The 17156-nt window shown below is 39.0% G+C and overlaps 1 protein-coding gene across 2 annotated transcripts in view; it reads left to right on the top strand.

The window, feature by feature from the left end:
- The window catches only part of LOC106170360 (uncharacterized), a 30540-nt gene extending 13524 nt beyond the window's left edge, over positions 1-17016 (top strand). For both annotated transcript variants that reach the window (XM_087016945.1, XM_087016944.1), the window contains exons 22-39: positions 283-356; positions 621-766; positions 1132-1271; positions 1607-1744; positions 2162-2320; positions 2601-2721; positions 3100-3178; positions 3384-11409; positions 11668-12211; positions 12539-12760; positions 13048-13122; positions 13501-13634; positions 13955-14112; positions 14351-14434; positions 14630-14759; positions 14921-15016; positions 15261-15328; positions 15558-17016. In XM_087016945.1, the coding sequence (XP_086873071.1) occupies positions 283-356; positions 621-766; positions 1132-1271; positions 1607-1744; positions 2162-2320; positions 2601-2721; positions 3100-3178; positions 3384-11409; positions 11668-12211; positions 12539-12760; positions 13048-13122; positions 13501-13634; positions 13955-14112; positions 14351-14434; positions 14630-14759; positions 14921-15016; positions 15261-15328; positions 15558-15663 (10500 nt within the window). In that variant the 3' untranslated portion in view covers positions 15664-17016. The remainder of the gene's footprint in view (positions 1-282; positions 357-620; positions 767-1131; positions 1272-1606; positions 1745-2161; positions 2321-2600; positions 2722-3099; positions 3179-3383; positions 11410-11667; positions 12212-12538; positions 12761-13047; positions 13123-13500; positions 13635-13954; positions 14113-14350; positions 14435-14629; positions 14760-14920; positions 15017-15260; positions 15329-15557) is intronic.
- Positions 17017-17156: the final 140 nt, after the last annotated feature.

The following is a 17156-nucleotide window of genomic DNA, read 5'->3' as shown; positions in this document are numbered from 1 at the left end:
CAAAGACACAAAGACTTTACATGTGACTCGTATTTAAACACACTAAATTTTATGGCTTTACAATTATATAAGGTGTATATATTTCTGTTCTATGGGTAGGATTTTCCTGATGTTGAGGCAAAAGCTATTACAATTTTATTTTTAATCCTGTTCTTTTCCTCTACTTTCAATGTTTAATGTTAATGTCTGTAATATGCTATCTACTAAATTGTAATTATGCATTCAGACACTTTCACATTTACCCAGTTCACCCTGCTCCTAAAACATTCCACTTCTTTTCAGCAAATGGAGAAATGTTTTCCTTGGTTTAATGTGAACAAGTCTAATCTGTGGGGACACAGCAGCAATCTGCCAGCGTAAGTTTTATAATGAAAATGACAGCTGAAGAACAGATTTTTTATTATAAATACATGCTAATTCCACTTCTTGAGCTCTATTGATGTTTTTTAAAAATTTAAACCAACAGTGGACTGACAAGTGACATTTCAGTATTAAAGTAATAAAAGGAAAGTTGAAATTTCTTCTATCATGTTTTTACTCACAAGGACTTATAACACTTTGGTATTTGACTGATAAAAACATTGAATAGCTTTTGCAATATTTTCATTGTCCAATTCCAGAGGGATGCTGCCAGACGCGGTCATCCCCCCTACTGATGACCACACCTACGCCCAGTGGCTGGAGAGAGAGGAACACCCCATATCGCCCCAACCCTCTCCCTTCAAGAAGATGCTCAGGTCACCCACAAAGACTGTAGTGCCCGTTGGTAAGACTTCAGCAGTGTTAAGACTTGTGGCCAGTTTTACAATTATGGAACTACCGTATGCAAAAAGTAGTCTTAACTTTGAGACTGAAACTTTAATGAAGATAAATCTGAAGTCCTCTTCAGCATTGTTCACATTTTATACCAGAAAAATGGCTAATGTTACAACAAATAGTTACTTTGAGAGGGCTGCTACATATTTACTTTCAGTTGTTGTTGATTACAATTTTTGATCCCAAATTTCAGACTAATTTTGAAGAGGTATTTTTTCAAACCAACACCAGATTTTCCATAAATCATGTCTTTGGTCAGAATTGAAAGTAACTTAAGTGTTCTAAGTTTGATGATAAAAATATTTTAATTTTCAGCCTCCTTGACAGAGAACGCGGGTAACTTTGCCACCGTGATAACAGAAGTCGACCAGCCCCTGAAGGAGACCAGTGAATTTTTTGGGGAGGACAACAGAAAATGTTCCTTCTGTGGTCAGGTTGGAGATGACACACCAAATGTTAGTAGACTTATTTATTTATTAACTAAGCTAAAAGAGAAAAAAAATATGTGGGTAATATACCTTAAGCTGGCATCATGCAAAGTGAATGTAATCCACATATTTGTGATATTATTATACATAATTTAATATTTGTTTATCATTCTGTTGTTGAAAAGAAAGTATATGTAACAACTAAATATCAAGCACTTATAGTGTATAAAGATAACCACAAAATGCCGCCAACTTTAAACTTTGTTCTAATATTTGTTGCCTGTTCCCTGAGTCACTTTAGACTTCTGGGCATTTCCTGTGTAACTAACCAATATGACCGTCACAATTTTCATTTTCTCCAGGATGCAGGCAGACTCCTGTATGCTGGCCAGGACGACTGGACGCATGTCAACTGTGCCTTGTGGTCAGCTGAGGTGTTTGAGGAAGTGGACGGGTCACTCCAGAATGTCCACTCAGCAATGGCCAGGGGAAGGATGCTGGTATGTACTGTAATGGAGGGAGTCATTTTCCCCAAGGACTGTTATCAATGTCAGTTGCAGGAATATAATTAGGATATAATTTTCAAAAAGAAATTTTGAAAAAAAAAATGAATGCAGACAAGCTCATTGGTAAAAGGTAAAGAAATAGTTCACATTTTTCTTTGCCAGATTCAAAGACTTTTAGCACTTGGCTAAATTTTATTGTGCTGGCCTTAGCAGAGCATGTTCTTTATCCCAGGTAAACATGAGGGATAAGATTTTCCCTACTTTTGGTGTATTTTCAACTTTTTGGGAACCAAAAATATCATTGGCCTAGGTAGCCCCCTGGTCCCCATGCCATATTTTCTGACTTTTTCACTGAATGGCAGTCTCATCTGTGAAACATCGAATGTTTTTTTTTTGTTATCTGACTTGCAGAAGTGTGAGAGGTGTAAGCAGAGTGGTGCCACTGTTGGGTGCTGTACCAGGGGCTGTCCATCCAACTACCACTTCATCTGTGCCAAACAGGCCAACTGCATCTTCCAAGAGGACAAGAAAGTGTTCTGCTGGGAGCATAGGTTTCATTTGGATGGAGAGGTAAAGAAAAATGCTTGTTATTCAATAGCTTCAGTGTTATAACAACAGTTCAACAGTGACACATGATAAAACAACCAAATTTATGACTTCTTTTAAAATTCAATTTTGTAGCTGTCCTACAATTTCACAGATGATAAAATGATATGTATCTTTCAAGAAGAAAGTATTTCATCATAAATGCAGTGTGTCTCTTGTAATTAAATTTTATCAAGTGACACAATTGTTGATTATTCATTTATTATTATTAATTATTATTATTATTGTTTGTTTGTATACTCAGGTTGTGAAAAAGGACAAGTTTGCAGTGCTGAGAAGAGCATGTGTGGATATGGAGAGCATACGCTGGACCAAGAAGAACTGGGTCAATGGGTTACAACCGGATGTTTTGAACATTCTTGTTGGTAAGCTTGTGTATTGATGAGAATTTATATGTAGATTTAAAATAAATAGCAGATAAATTGCCATATAGCAAAAGAAATGTTATCTAACATTATTGAATCAGGTTGGGTAAAAGCTCCCTTGTGAACATGCATCTACTCTTCAGTTTATTATGAGACATGCTCAACCACATTGAGATGGAAAATGCAGTATGTTAAACTTGTTAACAAAACTGATTTCTCCTTAAGCTTCATTTTGGTTTTAACAAACATAAAGTTTGCACTTAGTGGTTATAAAAACCTTCAGGAGTTATCCCATGTTATCAAACTTGTATGTAATGATAATAAGCTTTACTGGATTTATATAATAACACCAAGCTATTGTTTGCTTGTTTTCCCTAGGCTCTATGACAGTTGAAAACCTTGGTAGATTATGTCCCATATCTGACCTTCATGATCTGTTGTTCCCTGTGGAATTCTGGTGAGTTAATCGATTTATTACCCATGTGAATTTTCAAAATACAAATGCAAAATGTCTTGTTTATCATCATGAAAATATGCACTACATTAAGGTTGTGGCTCTTTAGGTTATGAATTTTAAAGTTGTATTCCATATTTCATTTTTGTGAGTGAAACTCCAAAAGAATTGTATATAAAAATGGTTAAAAAAAATTATTTTATTCCAGCTGCACCAGAGTGTATTGGAGCACCAGAGATGCGCGACGCAGGTGTATTTACACATGCCGGATAATAGAGGTCCAACCTACGGAGGATAATGCCGCAGATATCATCATGCAAGATATGACCATTGTCCATGATGAGACTCATCCACAGTATGACGCTAAAGCCATGGAGTCATTAAGTCAGTTGAGCACATGCTCAATGAAACCTGTTCATGCTGATGCACCATCAGTTGTCAAAGAACAGCAGCCAAAGCCATTATTTGCCTCCGATACTCAACATTTGGAAGACAAAAGCAACGTGGAAAAGTCTGACAGGGAGCCTCGCGCCAAGAAGCTAAAACGAAGTGTCAGTTTGCCAGAGGGAGCCATGGGTAGTCCTCAGTGGGGGAACATTGCCAGTACTAGTCTTGGTCAATCTTGGCCAAAGGCACAGAAACCAACCACAGTTGATCTCTCTGTGCTGTCTCCCAAGACATTAAAGTTATTGAATCTTGACCCTGGAAAGGCAGTTCCAGTTGTCGCTTCTCCTCAACTGGAGGATCATAAGCTGGCCAACCTGAGGAAGTTCACCAAACGCCTTAACGTTGCAGCCAATAAAAACCTGAAAAGAAATGAGAAGCTTTGGGAGAAGCAAATTGCATCAGGGGAGAGTGACACTGATATATCAACTGAAACTCCTGGCTTGCCTGTTCGTGACTATAGAAAGGTGGATGACAAAGGTGTGGTTGAAATGGAAAGAACTGATGAATCTGATTTAGACCATCAATCAGACTTAAAACCTGTTGAGAAGACAGCAACATCAAGCAAGGTCACACAGGATAACAATGTCAAAGAATCACCTGTGGACACTTTAGAAGTTGAATTGCAGAGAGCAAATGACTCAGACAATTCAGTTGATATAATTAATAGGTCTGAAGCTTCAGTTGAAGATTTGTGTACAAAAGAAACGGATGTGTCTCAAACAGAATCTCTGCCACCCAAAAACCCGGCAGAATGTGACGACCTGGTTCCCATGGAAACGGACATGGATGAAGCTGTTCCACTCTCCAGTTTAGAAGAAGAAGACACCATTGCTATAGAAGTTGAAAGCAATAGGGGTACCATAATCATATACCGTGATGAAACTGAAGAAAAGAACACTGAAAACGACAAGGAAGCTACTGTGATTGTTCTTGATGAAAAAGGAGAAGTGGTGGAAGTCACTAAGCAGTCAGTTAGTTTAGATGATGACCTGGATGCAAACCAACAGACACTAGAAGAATCCTCCAACAAAGAGGAGTCTTCAAATGTCAAGGATGCCCCACAAGTAAATGCTGCTATTTGTTCAGTAGAACAACACCATAATACTGACCTCTCTGCTACAGCTTGCTCAACTCAGAGTGAAATCAAAGATGGATTATTGGATGAAACAGAAGTCCCCACAAAGCAGGCAACTGAGACAATTCAAGTTGAGGATGGTATTCAAGAGCAGCAGCTTTATGGTAATGATGGACAGAATGTAAGAGTGGCAGAAAAGGCAAATGATAGTTGTAGTCAGTTTCAGGTGGAAGAGAAAGCAAACAATGAAACAGTTCTTACAGAAGAAAACAAAGATCAAGAAATCAGCAATTCCTCTGATTCATGTTTAGTCACAGCTAGAAATAATAAAGAAAAGGATTGTGATGCTGAAGATGATGACATCATTTGTGAAAAAGTTGTCCCTCCTCCAACTGCTTGTTTTCCAGTATCAGGAACAAACTTGCTACAAAGTGGTGTCCAGATGGAGCCATTTCAGCCACCTTTTACGACACAGTTGATGGTTTCTAGATCTTCACAGCCAGAGGTCATCCCACAGCCAATTCCATCACTTAAATCCCCTGTCCCAGATCAGTTTAGTAATCAGCTTACCCACCAGTCTGATGAAAAATCAATCAGAGAATTACTGGTGCCAACAGTGGTGTCTGAGGCAATGGAGCAGACTTCAGAAGATGACTATCTCAAGAGTTTTAAAAGTGCTGGAAAATCTAATAAGGCCCAGCATGACATCAAGCAAAATAAGACCAAGAGTTCTGTACCCAAAAGTCCCTCTGGAAGTAAGCCATTTGATAAACAACAGGCAATTAGTCCTAGTAGAGGGGGAGCAGCAAGGAAAAACAGCTTTTCTCAAAGTTTTGATTGTCCATACTCTTCTTCTTCCAGTAGCTCCCTCTCCAGGCAAGATAGTGGAGAGTCAGTGCGGGAGATATTGCGTAACAGTATTATTGGAAGACAAAATTCCCAGCCAAACTCACCAGCACGCTCTGATTCTTCTCTTAAAGCATCACCAAAGTCCTCACCATTGGGGGCCAAAGCAAGTCGTGAAAACGATCCCAAGCAGATGAATGCCAAAAAGAAAATCAGTCTAGACCAAAGAAAATCACCAGTGACCAGTTGTCCAGGCAGTGCCAGTGAAATGCTGTCAACCATTGCTGCCTTACACCATTCAACCAGTGTGATGACCCAGGCACACACAGCACCCTTGGAACAAACTCAAAGCTTAATGAATCAGCCACCTGCTTCTATGGTCCAGCACATTCCAGTGAATTCTGTCCACACACCACTTGATGTAATGCAGTCTCAGATGCCTTTAATGCAGACAGCCATGCCTGTTGTAAGGCAGCCCCCATTACCTGTTCTCCAGCCATCCCCACTGCCTTTAATACAGCAGCCACGTGCGTCAGCCCATATGGGTCTACCTCAAGCACCCGTCACTGGCTCTATAGGTCTGCCTTCACTGACCCCACCAGGTCTTCTCCCCATGCCAGTTTTGATGCCAGCAATGCCATGCCCAGTCATGGTTCCACCTGCAGGTGCTTTCCCGGCCATGTCAAATGCCTTACCTCCACCTGTGGTCACTGGCATACTGGCTCCCATTGTGAGAGGTGCCCAGACTGGTAGTACCACTGCTGGAGGAAACATGCCCCCTGTGGTAGATTTGACAGAAGACATGGAACCTGCACAGCAGGAGTCAACTTGTGATCAAAAACCAATAGTAACACTTCCTGAGCAAGGTGCCTTGTTGTCCAGTGGAAATCAGAATTTAAACAGAAATGATGAAAAAATGGATGATAAACCAGCAATTTATTCTTCTCAACCTACAATGAGCAGAGAGAATAGTAAAGCAAAGGCAGCCCCTGATGAATCTGTGGACCGTGTGGTAGAAGATGTGAAATCAGTAATGGTTGAGTTGCTTGATAAAGTAGTAGCTACAGTAGACAGATGTATGCCCTCTGAGCCTAATCAGCTGAGTAACAGCGACACATTTAAAAGCACTCCCGTCATTGATAATAGTACAGCACGTAACCCTCAACTTGGTACGCCTGAGTCAGTATCCCAGAAAGATGAATATATACACACTGACGTGAGCATTAAAGGACAAGACTTTTTAAGAGAAGAAAAAATCAAAAAGAGCATTTCAGATAATTCAAACAAAATACCTATTATTAACAAAGGGGTACTTATTGGATACAAAGTACCATTAAAGAGCATGCACACAAAGGTCCCTTCTGAAGCTGAAAGGAAGCTGAAGGAAGCTGAAATAATTACTCAAGCAAAAGATGGATATTCAAGTGAAGATCAGCACACAGATGGTCAAGTCCTGAGCGATGACTCTCTTGGCAGTCCCAGAAGTCCTCTTAGTCCCAGCAGCGGGAGAAGAAGCAAGAAGGGTCAAAATTTGGTCGGATTGAAGTCTTACCCACTTAGAAGGACTGCTGGCAGATTGGCAGAACATGCCATGTCTAGGGACAAATTGGCAAAGATATGTCGTGAAAGTGAACAAAAGAAATTAGATGAGAAGAAAGCACTTCTTGATGAGAGTGCCAAGGGTAAATTTTCATCCGAAGAGACCTTAGCAGTCATTCATTCTGACAAAAATAAAGATGGGCTATACAGTGGCTATGAAAAAACGGCACAATCTGGAGATGATGAGACTTTTGGCAAGGACAGTAATGATACATATCCACAAGCAAAAGTCATTTTGGAGAAACTGAACAAATCCCATGTGCGGAGACTATCCCAGGAAGGAATCGAATTTAATGAAGAATTACCTCTTCATGATAAAATAGCTCTTCAGATAAAGCTAAAAAGTTTGGAGCACATTGAAGAAGATGGAGGTCCCTACCGCTGCTCCAATTGCAAAAGAATGTACAGAACTAAGGAAAGCTTTGGACGTCATGAAAAGGATTGTACGGATGTAGTCAGTTCTAGCACTGATGAGAGTGACAATGATGATGTTGATATGCCTGATCATATTAAAGTCTCTTCAGTTGAAGCATTGCCATTAGTGAAAAAGCGTGGACGAGGACGTCCAAGAAAAGCACATGTTGAGGAGAAGATTCAGGTAGACCCCTCTGAATTGCATAATGAAAAAGATGATGATGATGAACACCAAGAAGTCAAGAAATTACATAGGAGGCCAGGTAGGCCAAGGAAATCTATCCCACTGGACTTGAATACAAACAAAGATGAAGAAGATAAAGAAGAGCAGTCCACAGAGGAAACACCAAAAAGACGAGGAAGACCTCCCAAACTAAAGCAAATCACAGAAATCGCTTCCAAATCAACTCCGTCACAACTACCTGTCCCACTTACTCAAAAAGTATTGAACAACCCTCCCAAGAAGAAAAGAGGAAGGCCACGAATTAAACCTCTACCAGAAGAGACAAAAGAGGATTCTTATTCTGAAAGCAGTGATGAAGGTTTATCTGAGGTTTGTGGATCTGATGATGGGCAAGGGAGGATGCTTCGCAGAAGGAGAAGAAGCCTGAATCTTGAGCATGACAACACACCCAGCATGGAAGAAAACAAAGATTTAGATCATAAAGTAGCGGGCAGTCCAGAGTCTGAAAAGAAGACTTCTGACTCTCAAGAAGGTAATCCAGTTAAGAAAAGAGGAAGACCAAGAAAGTATCCTTTGCCAGATTCTTTGTCAGATGATGAAAATGAATCTGCTCGAGAAAATGTGCACAAAACACCACAAAATTTAGAAGCTGACCAACCTTCAGATGGGTCTCTGCAACAGAGTGTGAAGAGAGGCCGAGGTCGACCAAGAAAATACCTTGAGCAAGATATATTAGCAAAAGAAGGTGATGATGAATCTGATCTAGTTTCAGAGAGCACATCACTTTCACAGAGAAAGAAGGATGTATCACCTTCAAAACGAGCTGTTGGGCGGCCAAGGAAGTATCCTTTGCAAGAGAGAATTCATGCTTTTAAGAGTGACGGGTCTGATGGCAGTGAGGCTGATTGCAGCTCTCAACAACTAAGGAAAAACTTGAAAGATCTAGGCAGTAAGGACCAGAACAGTGAAATTGATTTTGGTGAGGATGATTCTGGGTCACCCACAAGGAGAAGCAAGGGCAGAGCATGCAAGTTTTCATATGGCAGCATGGGGAAGTACACCAAAGCCAAAGAGCAAACCAAAGAAAGGAAACCAAAAGGACTAGATGTGTCACTTTCCAAACAAAATCCAGATGATGTAAAAACTGTAGGCTCAAAATACCCACTCCGTGGAGCAAGGGAAAACTCCATAAAAATGGTTCCAAATCAGAAGGTGATGAAAGCGGTAAAACATTTGAATGATGCACTTAGTGGTGATGAAAGTGATAATGACATGGCATCCATTGAGATTGATAGCGACTCTGGTCAAGATTCGGATGGGTCAGTTCAATTAAAATTCAATCCAAAAAGATTAACAAGGACTTATGAAGGAAAGGGTTCTAAGAGAATTGAAAGTTTTGGGGAAATTTCAGCACAAAGGCATACTGAGGATACAGACACAAGTTTTGGAGATGACAATACTGAAAGAGGCAGTCTGACTGTAGGGAAGGGGATGAAGGAGGAAGAATGGCTCTCGGTCATAAATTCTTCCAAAGAAATCTCCAAAATTAAGGTGCCACAACAGCAGAGTGATCTTCAAGAGACTACAGCTGAAGATGTCTCAGTTTCTCTCTCTCAACCAAAAAACAAGGACAGTGCTTTGACTTTTAGAGGTTTTGAAAAAGATGTACCTTTCAAAAATCCAAATTCTAACCAAGGAAAAAAGGTGGAAACAAAGAAGAGGTCCCATTCCAGTAGTGATGACATTGAGGTGAAGCGAGGCGAGTCTAGTTCAGAGAGTGATGTACCTCTAGAGTCGGAATCGATTATTGCCTCAAATATTCAAACATCTACCGTCTCTGCAGTGAACACTTTAGCATCAGACATACAATGCAGTATTAGTGGGGTAGCTTCTAACCCTGTTTCTACTTCAATTACAACAGCCAATACATTGATGAAGACATCAGGAGGGACACAACAGCTAACTTATGCTGCAGATATCTCAACAGTTGAGGATGGAAGTGATGTCCAGAAATCTACCCAAAGCTCTCCAGAGAAAGACAATGATCCAAAAGTGCTTGCTTTATTTGATCCAGAATTTGGGACTCTTAAGGACAGTGCTTCTCCTGATGCTGAAATTCTGAGGGAACCAGCCATGAGACCAAGAGTGGAGAAACAATCTGAGCATGAATTAAAGCAAGATGCCCCAAAGTCAAAGCAGCCAACAGGCGAATTGAAACAAATTAAATCTAATGAGTTTGTCTTTCAGCTTATTCCTCCCAGCAAACTTGGTTCTGGAGACTCTGCCCCACTGTTGAAGCTAATTAAAAATCCCATACCGCAAGCTATCCCTAGAAAAGAGAAGCAAATGCCACAAAAACAGAACAACCCAGGGACCCATAAAATTCAGAACATATCATCTGGGAACTCCCAGAGCCTAACAGGCAAACAAGGTCCTCATATTAAAGTTATTCAGGGTTCTCATTTGTCAGGAGACATTCCTAGAGTGCCCAACTCTTCGATAAACAGCCAGTTACCAGCCTCGTTACAGAATTTGGTGGCACAAGTCCAGCCTAAGCAAACTGCAGGAACACTCCCCAGTAACCAGTCCGGGTTGCCTTCCAGTCGGTCAATTTCGATGCATCCACAAGCAAGGCCACCTGCTCCTAGTACCATACAGACCCCATCTGCCTCATCGCAACTTAAAATGCTAATCAACAAAGCATCCAATTTTGCATCCCCACAGAATGAACTGCTCATCACAAACTCTTTAGGAAATACAATGCTTGCTCAGAAGAGCAACCTGGAAACCCCAGTGCTCACTCAGGACATGACAGACATGATGAAAAGTGGACAGCTCCATTACGTTGGCTCTCTCTGTGTTGAAGGAGAAGGAGATGCGACAGGTGCTTTGGAAGTAGCCCCAGGTATTTTAAAGGGGGTCGTGAATAAAACCCAGCGACCTAAGATGATTGTCAAGAGGGTCATCATGCCGTCTGGGATGTCCACTTCCAGTGCTATTTCGTCCATCCCAATGCAAACCAGTTCTAGTGTGTCGGCCATTTCTTCTCTTTCCCAGGTTCCGGTTACTTCTAATTCCAATCCTTTGTTGTCCATATCCTCGGGAATGATTACACCAACTGTTCAGAGTGTTTCCGGAGGATTGTTGTCTGGAAGGAAGAATACCCACACAATTCCTATGCATGCAGGGGAGATAAGGAGAAGAATCATCAAGATGAAGTCTCCACAGGACAAGTCGGTGTCTGTGGTTTACCGGAATCAACTGGCGCCCCCTTCACAAGTTATATTGCCACACCAGTCAGGGCTTATGTCTCAAATAGATTCGCAGATGGTGAAGTCCTTGCCTAGCACGGATCTTTCACAGCAGCCTGCATTTAATGCTCAAGGTCAAGGCCTAGGTCATGGTTTAGGTCAAGGTCAAAGTTTAGGTCATCAGGTTCAAGGGGTCAGCAGCATACAAGTGAACCAACCGTTTTCTTCAGGTTCCCAAGTATTTTCAGTGGGACAATACAGTTTGTTATCAACACCAGCAGGGTATACTTTGTCATCTACCCCAAGCCCTTCTCAACATGCAACCAGTTACCACCAAGGCATTCAGACGTTTGGCAGTTTGCCCCTGCCTACAAGACCAGTGCCTAGTGTAGGGACCACACATGCTGGATCACAATTGGTAAGTACATGATATGAGTTTCTATTTAAAATTTGTGCATTAATGGTCAAAAAGCAATGTTTTTGATAAACTAAAACTGGCTGGTGACAGATCCACAAAGAAAAGACATCATTGTTAGCATAATAAGGTCATTATGATTACTCTTTGAATGTAGAAATGTAAGATTATTAGAGTGATTAAGTTAGTAGACTGTACTTTTAGTACAGAAATCTGGGTGAAATTGGGATTTGTTTTAATGTAATATCTTTCTTTTTGCAGCACGCTACTGAACATGGCTATGGTCGTCGTACTCCTAGCATCTTGTCCAGGAAAAGACTGTCTAATATGCCTATTGCAGGCCAGCAAGACCCCTCAAAGAAAAGGATGATTGTTGCAAATGATGGCGCCAGCAACAATGTGTTCTCCACCAAAGGTCAAGGGCAGATTCCAAAATTTTTAGCTGATTATGTCGGAGAGACCGTTAGAATTCAGACGCCTATGGGGATTCAGGAAATCTATGTCAAAAATGTACAACCAAAGAAAATCTCAGCATCTGACAGCCCTTCTGCTAAGTCACCCATATTAGCCCAGTTGGTGAACCAAACAGAAAAAAGTATAGGGATAAGCATGACTTATTTCAACAAGCCAAAACCTGTGACAAAGCCTACTGAAGGAGAATCTGCTCTACCTAAACCACAGAAGCTCAGCAAGCCTTCCAGTCCTAAGACCAACAGGTTAGCAGGTCAGCCAAGGTCACCTCGTAAGGGAACCAAAAAGAGGCCAAGGAAGGAAAACTTAAAGAAGTCATTGCTTCAAGATGGTGGTAAGTTTTTTTTTTTTTTTTTTTTTTTTTTTTACTGTATTTAAATGTTTATTTTATTGTCAAATGTGTAATGCAAATTTTTTATATTTTTCATTTCTTTAAAAATATATTATATGCTAAGCGGTTTGTTGTAAGATGAAAATAGCACCTTGTGTCCATTTTGAAGAAAGTCTGTCTTAAATGAGAAAATGAATTTACTCCCTACTTCATGATGCAGAGAGAGGAATCTGTTTTAGAGAGTAAAAATAAGATTCAGCTGGCAAGAAACATCCAAAAGTTTATCTGTGGTGCCATTATTGACAGATGCTATTTTCCCCAAAATTTCAGGTGCCATTGCAGGCCATCCTATCCTTCACCCTCATCACCAACCAATAACAGTCCCCACGCCAGAGAATGAGGAAGAGGTGTCAGACTCTCCAATCCTCACTCTTCTAGAACACGAGGAGAAGATGAGACGGGAGGCCATGCAGGCAAAAAGGAACTCCCCATACTTCATGTTTGAAATCACCAGTGATGATGGATTTAAGGTGCAGGCACCTACATGGGAAGGTGAGGATTGGGTTTAAACAATGAAAACCAAAGCTGAAGAAAGAATGCTCGACAGAGTAACTCCTATTCCCACAATTTGTGTCAGATTTGATCCTTTTAGTACATATACACCATGTCAGGTGGCTGTTGTTACATCAGACATTAACATTTGCAATATAATTCTGCATAGCAGGAAACTCAGATGCACCTTTCTACACCAGTTTTTGTTCGCAAACACTCAACTCCTTTCAGAAATTGAACTGATGTATGTGGTCACCATATGATGTGGTTTAAATATGTCATTTCAGAGGCATGGAAAGCTGTAGTTGATAAGGTACAGGATGCCAGAACACAAGCCAGGATGAAGCAGCTGTCATATGCAGGTCAGTAAGGCATTGTGTCAGGTGTGATTGTGTTGGGTGTGATTGTAGTGAATATTATGTAGTTCTTTTTATTTGTTTTTATTTCTTCGTTGCTTCCTTGATTGATTGATTTTTAGTTTTACTGTGCTATACCATGTGATAAAGTCTTGAGTTTCTTAGTCAACTGTATAATAAAGGAAAAAAAATTACATTTATCAATGTTTTTATGTGTTATGAAGGGCATTTGGATAAGGTGTAAAGTTTCTCATACATCTACCTGTGGATAAAGTAATGCACAGTAGGTAAAGCATAATTGTTTTTTATAGGTATTTGTAAATAAAGTATTATTTTTTGTGGGTGAAGTTCTATGGTTCTTACACAGCTACATATTTTTTTCAGGTATTGATGGTCTGAGCATGTTTGGACTGAATCATGACGCCATAGTGTACCTGATAGAGCAGCTGTATGGAGCCCAGTACTGCAGAAACTATAGGTTCAAATACCATGAATATGACACAAGTCAAATTGAAGAGGTGAAGGGGAATTTATGGATGATTTTTTTTTTTTTTTTTTTTTTTTTTTTTTTTTTTTTTTTTTTTTTTTTTTTTTTTTGGGGGGGGGGGTACATTTAGCTTTTTATCAATGGCATATGATTATATTACAGGTATTAATCAAGAAAATCATTTTCATGGCCATTTTATTCAGATTTGAAGAAATACAAAATGAAACTTAAAAAAAAAAAAGGACCATTTAATTTTGAAAATAGATCCATAAATAAAAGAACATACAAGTATATTTGGATTTTAAATCAACAATCTATCTGTTTGTAAAACTTCTTTATTGCACTTCACAGGAACCTCCTCTTAATCCCTCTGGTAGTGCGAGATCAGAGCCTTACAGTGGGGAACGTAAGCCCTATGACATGTTCAGTTTCCTCATGTCCAAGCACAAAAAGTTACCAGATTTCAAAGAGAACGCAAAGGACATGGATTTGACACATAAATCATCAAGGTACTGTTGAAATTGTTAGAATTTAATAGAATTAAATATATTTCACATAATAATTTGACTGGTAAGAAAATGAACTACAGGTACTGTGATAGCTCAGATATGTTACTGCTTGCTTCCTTTCTTTTTAAGTTTGATTGATTAATAATCTATTTATTAATCTTTTCTTTTTTTTTCTTTTTTTCATTCCTGTTACTTGAGAAGCACTTAATATTAACCTCTATATTACCTCCTATTATAGAAGAGCTACCAGTCTCTCCATCCCCATGGCAATGAGGTTCAGACACCTGAGGGAGCATGCTAATGAAGCTGTGGGGGCTTACAGGTAAGTCAATTGTAAGTAATAGTAAATAAAGTAAAATAAAAAAAATTAGAGATTTTTTTTAAAAAGAACAAATTTGCTAGGTTGGCAGTATATTTTTAAGGGTGAACTATTTTATGAAAATAATTCTGTAAAATTATTTGCATTTGCTTGCTGATAATATTTATTTAATTACATTATTGTTTTTCGTGTGTGCAGATCTCAGATCCATGGGCGTGGTTTGTTCTGCAAGCGTGACATAGACGATGGTGAGATGGTGGTAGAGTACGCTGGCGAGGTCATCCGGTCAGTTCTGACTGACCAGAGGGAGAGATATTATGAGAGCAAGGTACTGGCATAGAAATTGTTTAAAACTGAAGTTTTTAAAGATTTTTATTAATGCTTAAAAACATTCATCAAAACTTGTTATAATATGCAGGATTTTGTGCAACAAATTGTTCTTCCAAGGTACCAGATATTTATTTACTTGTTTATATTATGTTGTTACAGGGCATAGGCTGCTACATGTTCCGTATTGATGACTTTGATGTGGTAGATGCCACTGTGCATGGCAATGCTGCCAGGTTCATCAACCATTCCTGTGATGTAAGTGACTTAGTTTATAAAAAGGATGAATGTGTTAGTTGTGCTAAAGTGATTGTGACAAAAGTATTGTGTTGTGCTGATGATCATTTAGTTTGAGATTTTAAGTCTCCTTGGTGTAAAAAGTTAGATCTGAACCAGTGTTTCTTTCAGGACCTAAATGGTGATTCCGTATGTCAATATTTCAAAAGTAACAATTTAATTAAAAAGAGATGTTATAACCAGTTGTTTTCATTTTCTTTTTCAGCCAAATTGTTATTCCAAAGTAATCAATGTGGATGGAAAGAAACATATTGTCATCTTTGCACTCCGACCGTAAGGATATATTTATTTGCCTTTTAATACATTTTTATTTCCCTGTACTGCAAATGAATTGTGCTTATTTACTTTTGTACCAAAAGTATTAGAATTCATATCCTTGTTTTCAACACTTTAATACAAAAATTAGTTTAAAAGATTACAGGAGGTAAATTGCCTTTAAATTAACATGTAAACTGAAAGAATATTAATAAATGTGTTTATTTATTTATTTATTTATTTTCAGAATCAAGGCTGGGGAAGAGCTTACCTACGACTACAAGTTCCCTTATGAAGAGGTGAAAATCCCCTGCACCTGTGCCTCAAAGAAATGCAGGAAATATTTGAACTAGATTTGATATGGCATTTCTCTCATCATTGTCATATATGACCCAGATCAAGCTCTTAAGTGGGTCACAAGAACCAGACTTGAGAATTAAGAAACATGAAATCAGACTTGTCTGGAGATCTCCAGAATGATATGGGCCAAATTCACTTCTGTGGGTGATGAATTATCTGTGGTTACAGAGGTGAAACGGGATGTAATAGAGGAGGGTGTGAAATCCCCGCTGTCATTGTAGTTACATGGTCTCTGGACCCTGAAGCATCGCATAATGTCTTATAATATTATCTGACTTTTATGAAAGGGGGGTTTCTTTTACCTACAAAAAATTTGAGAACTTAAGGGGATGTGACAGAACCTTCTAACTCCATCTGACTCTCCCTTAAGCCTTTTAAACCAATGCATGGTGGCCTGAGCCATGAAGACAATGTGGTATACAAAAGGCACCTTTGTGCTTAACTTGCCAGAAAGATGAAATGTATGTGATTGAGGAAACATTATTGTAAACAGAAAAGCTGAAGGTACATTTGATGATAAGGTCAATTTTCTTGGTGATTTGCAGACTAGATTCTGATGAGTAGAAACTGTTATATCTCAATGGAAGCACAAAAGAATTTGAAAAGTAGAAATTGTTATTTCTCCAAAGCATAAGACTAGAGAGAAAGGGAAAAACCCTGATGGACTGACTGAATCTGTTGATATTTGTCAAAACTTACATGACAATTATGGTAGGAAGACAAAAAACATGCTTTTAAAAAAGCAATCTGCACATATAGATAACATAGGTAAATATTCCAATAATTGATTTCTGAAGAAGACAAAATGTTCCCAAAAAGACCTTTTCTTCATTATCATTCATTGTATAAATCCATTGGTTCAAAATTCATAATTCAATGTTGAAGATGGTTGTACAATAGCATTATATTGCTGATTATTACTTCATTCATGGGCATTCTTATTTAAAATCAAGGTTTTTTTTTTCAAGGGGGTGGGCCAGTTTGATATCTGAATGACGTCATTTATTTTAATATTACATATTTGTTATCTAATCTCTTCCAACCTTGTCACGACCCTCATCTAGTTCTATACAAGTCGGTACTACATTTAGTAACATTCAAAAATTACTGTGAATATTGGAATGGTATAGTGCTGGTAGCAGTTATTATTGGGACAAATACTTTTTTCGACAAGATCACAACTAGGTGGTAAATGTTCAAGAATCTGAAAGACAACTTGATGGTTGTCGTAATATATAGCGACGCCGAGTGAACGCACAATACCTTGATTGAAGATGTTTTGATTCATTCTTATTAGCAATATTGTGAATTCCTATCTGTTAACTGAATAAAAGTGGTTCAAAGTATGCCGGTGTGTTTTTTATTTCAAGATGAGGAAATCACACAAGCTGCTCATCGCTACATGCTTGTGATTATCTTTGTGTTACCAGATACACTAAGACCCAATCCGGGGTTGTATATGCTGTCGATATATATATAGGGTCAA

This window comes from Lingula anatina, chromosome 7 (assembly GCF_051362555.1).
Source record: "Lingula anatina isolate TDL-2025a chromosome 7, LinAna3.0, whole genome shotgun sequence".
Taxonomy (NCBI): domain Eukaryota; kingdom Metazoa; phylum Brachiopoda; class Lingulata; order Lingulida; family Lingulidae; genus Lingula; species Lingula anatina.
The sequence above is the reverse complement of the archived record's forward strand: the minus strand, read 5'-3'. Positions and strand labels throughout refer to the sequence as shown.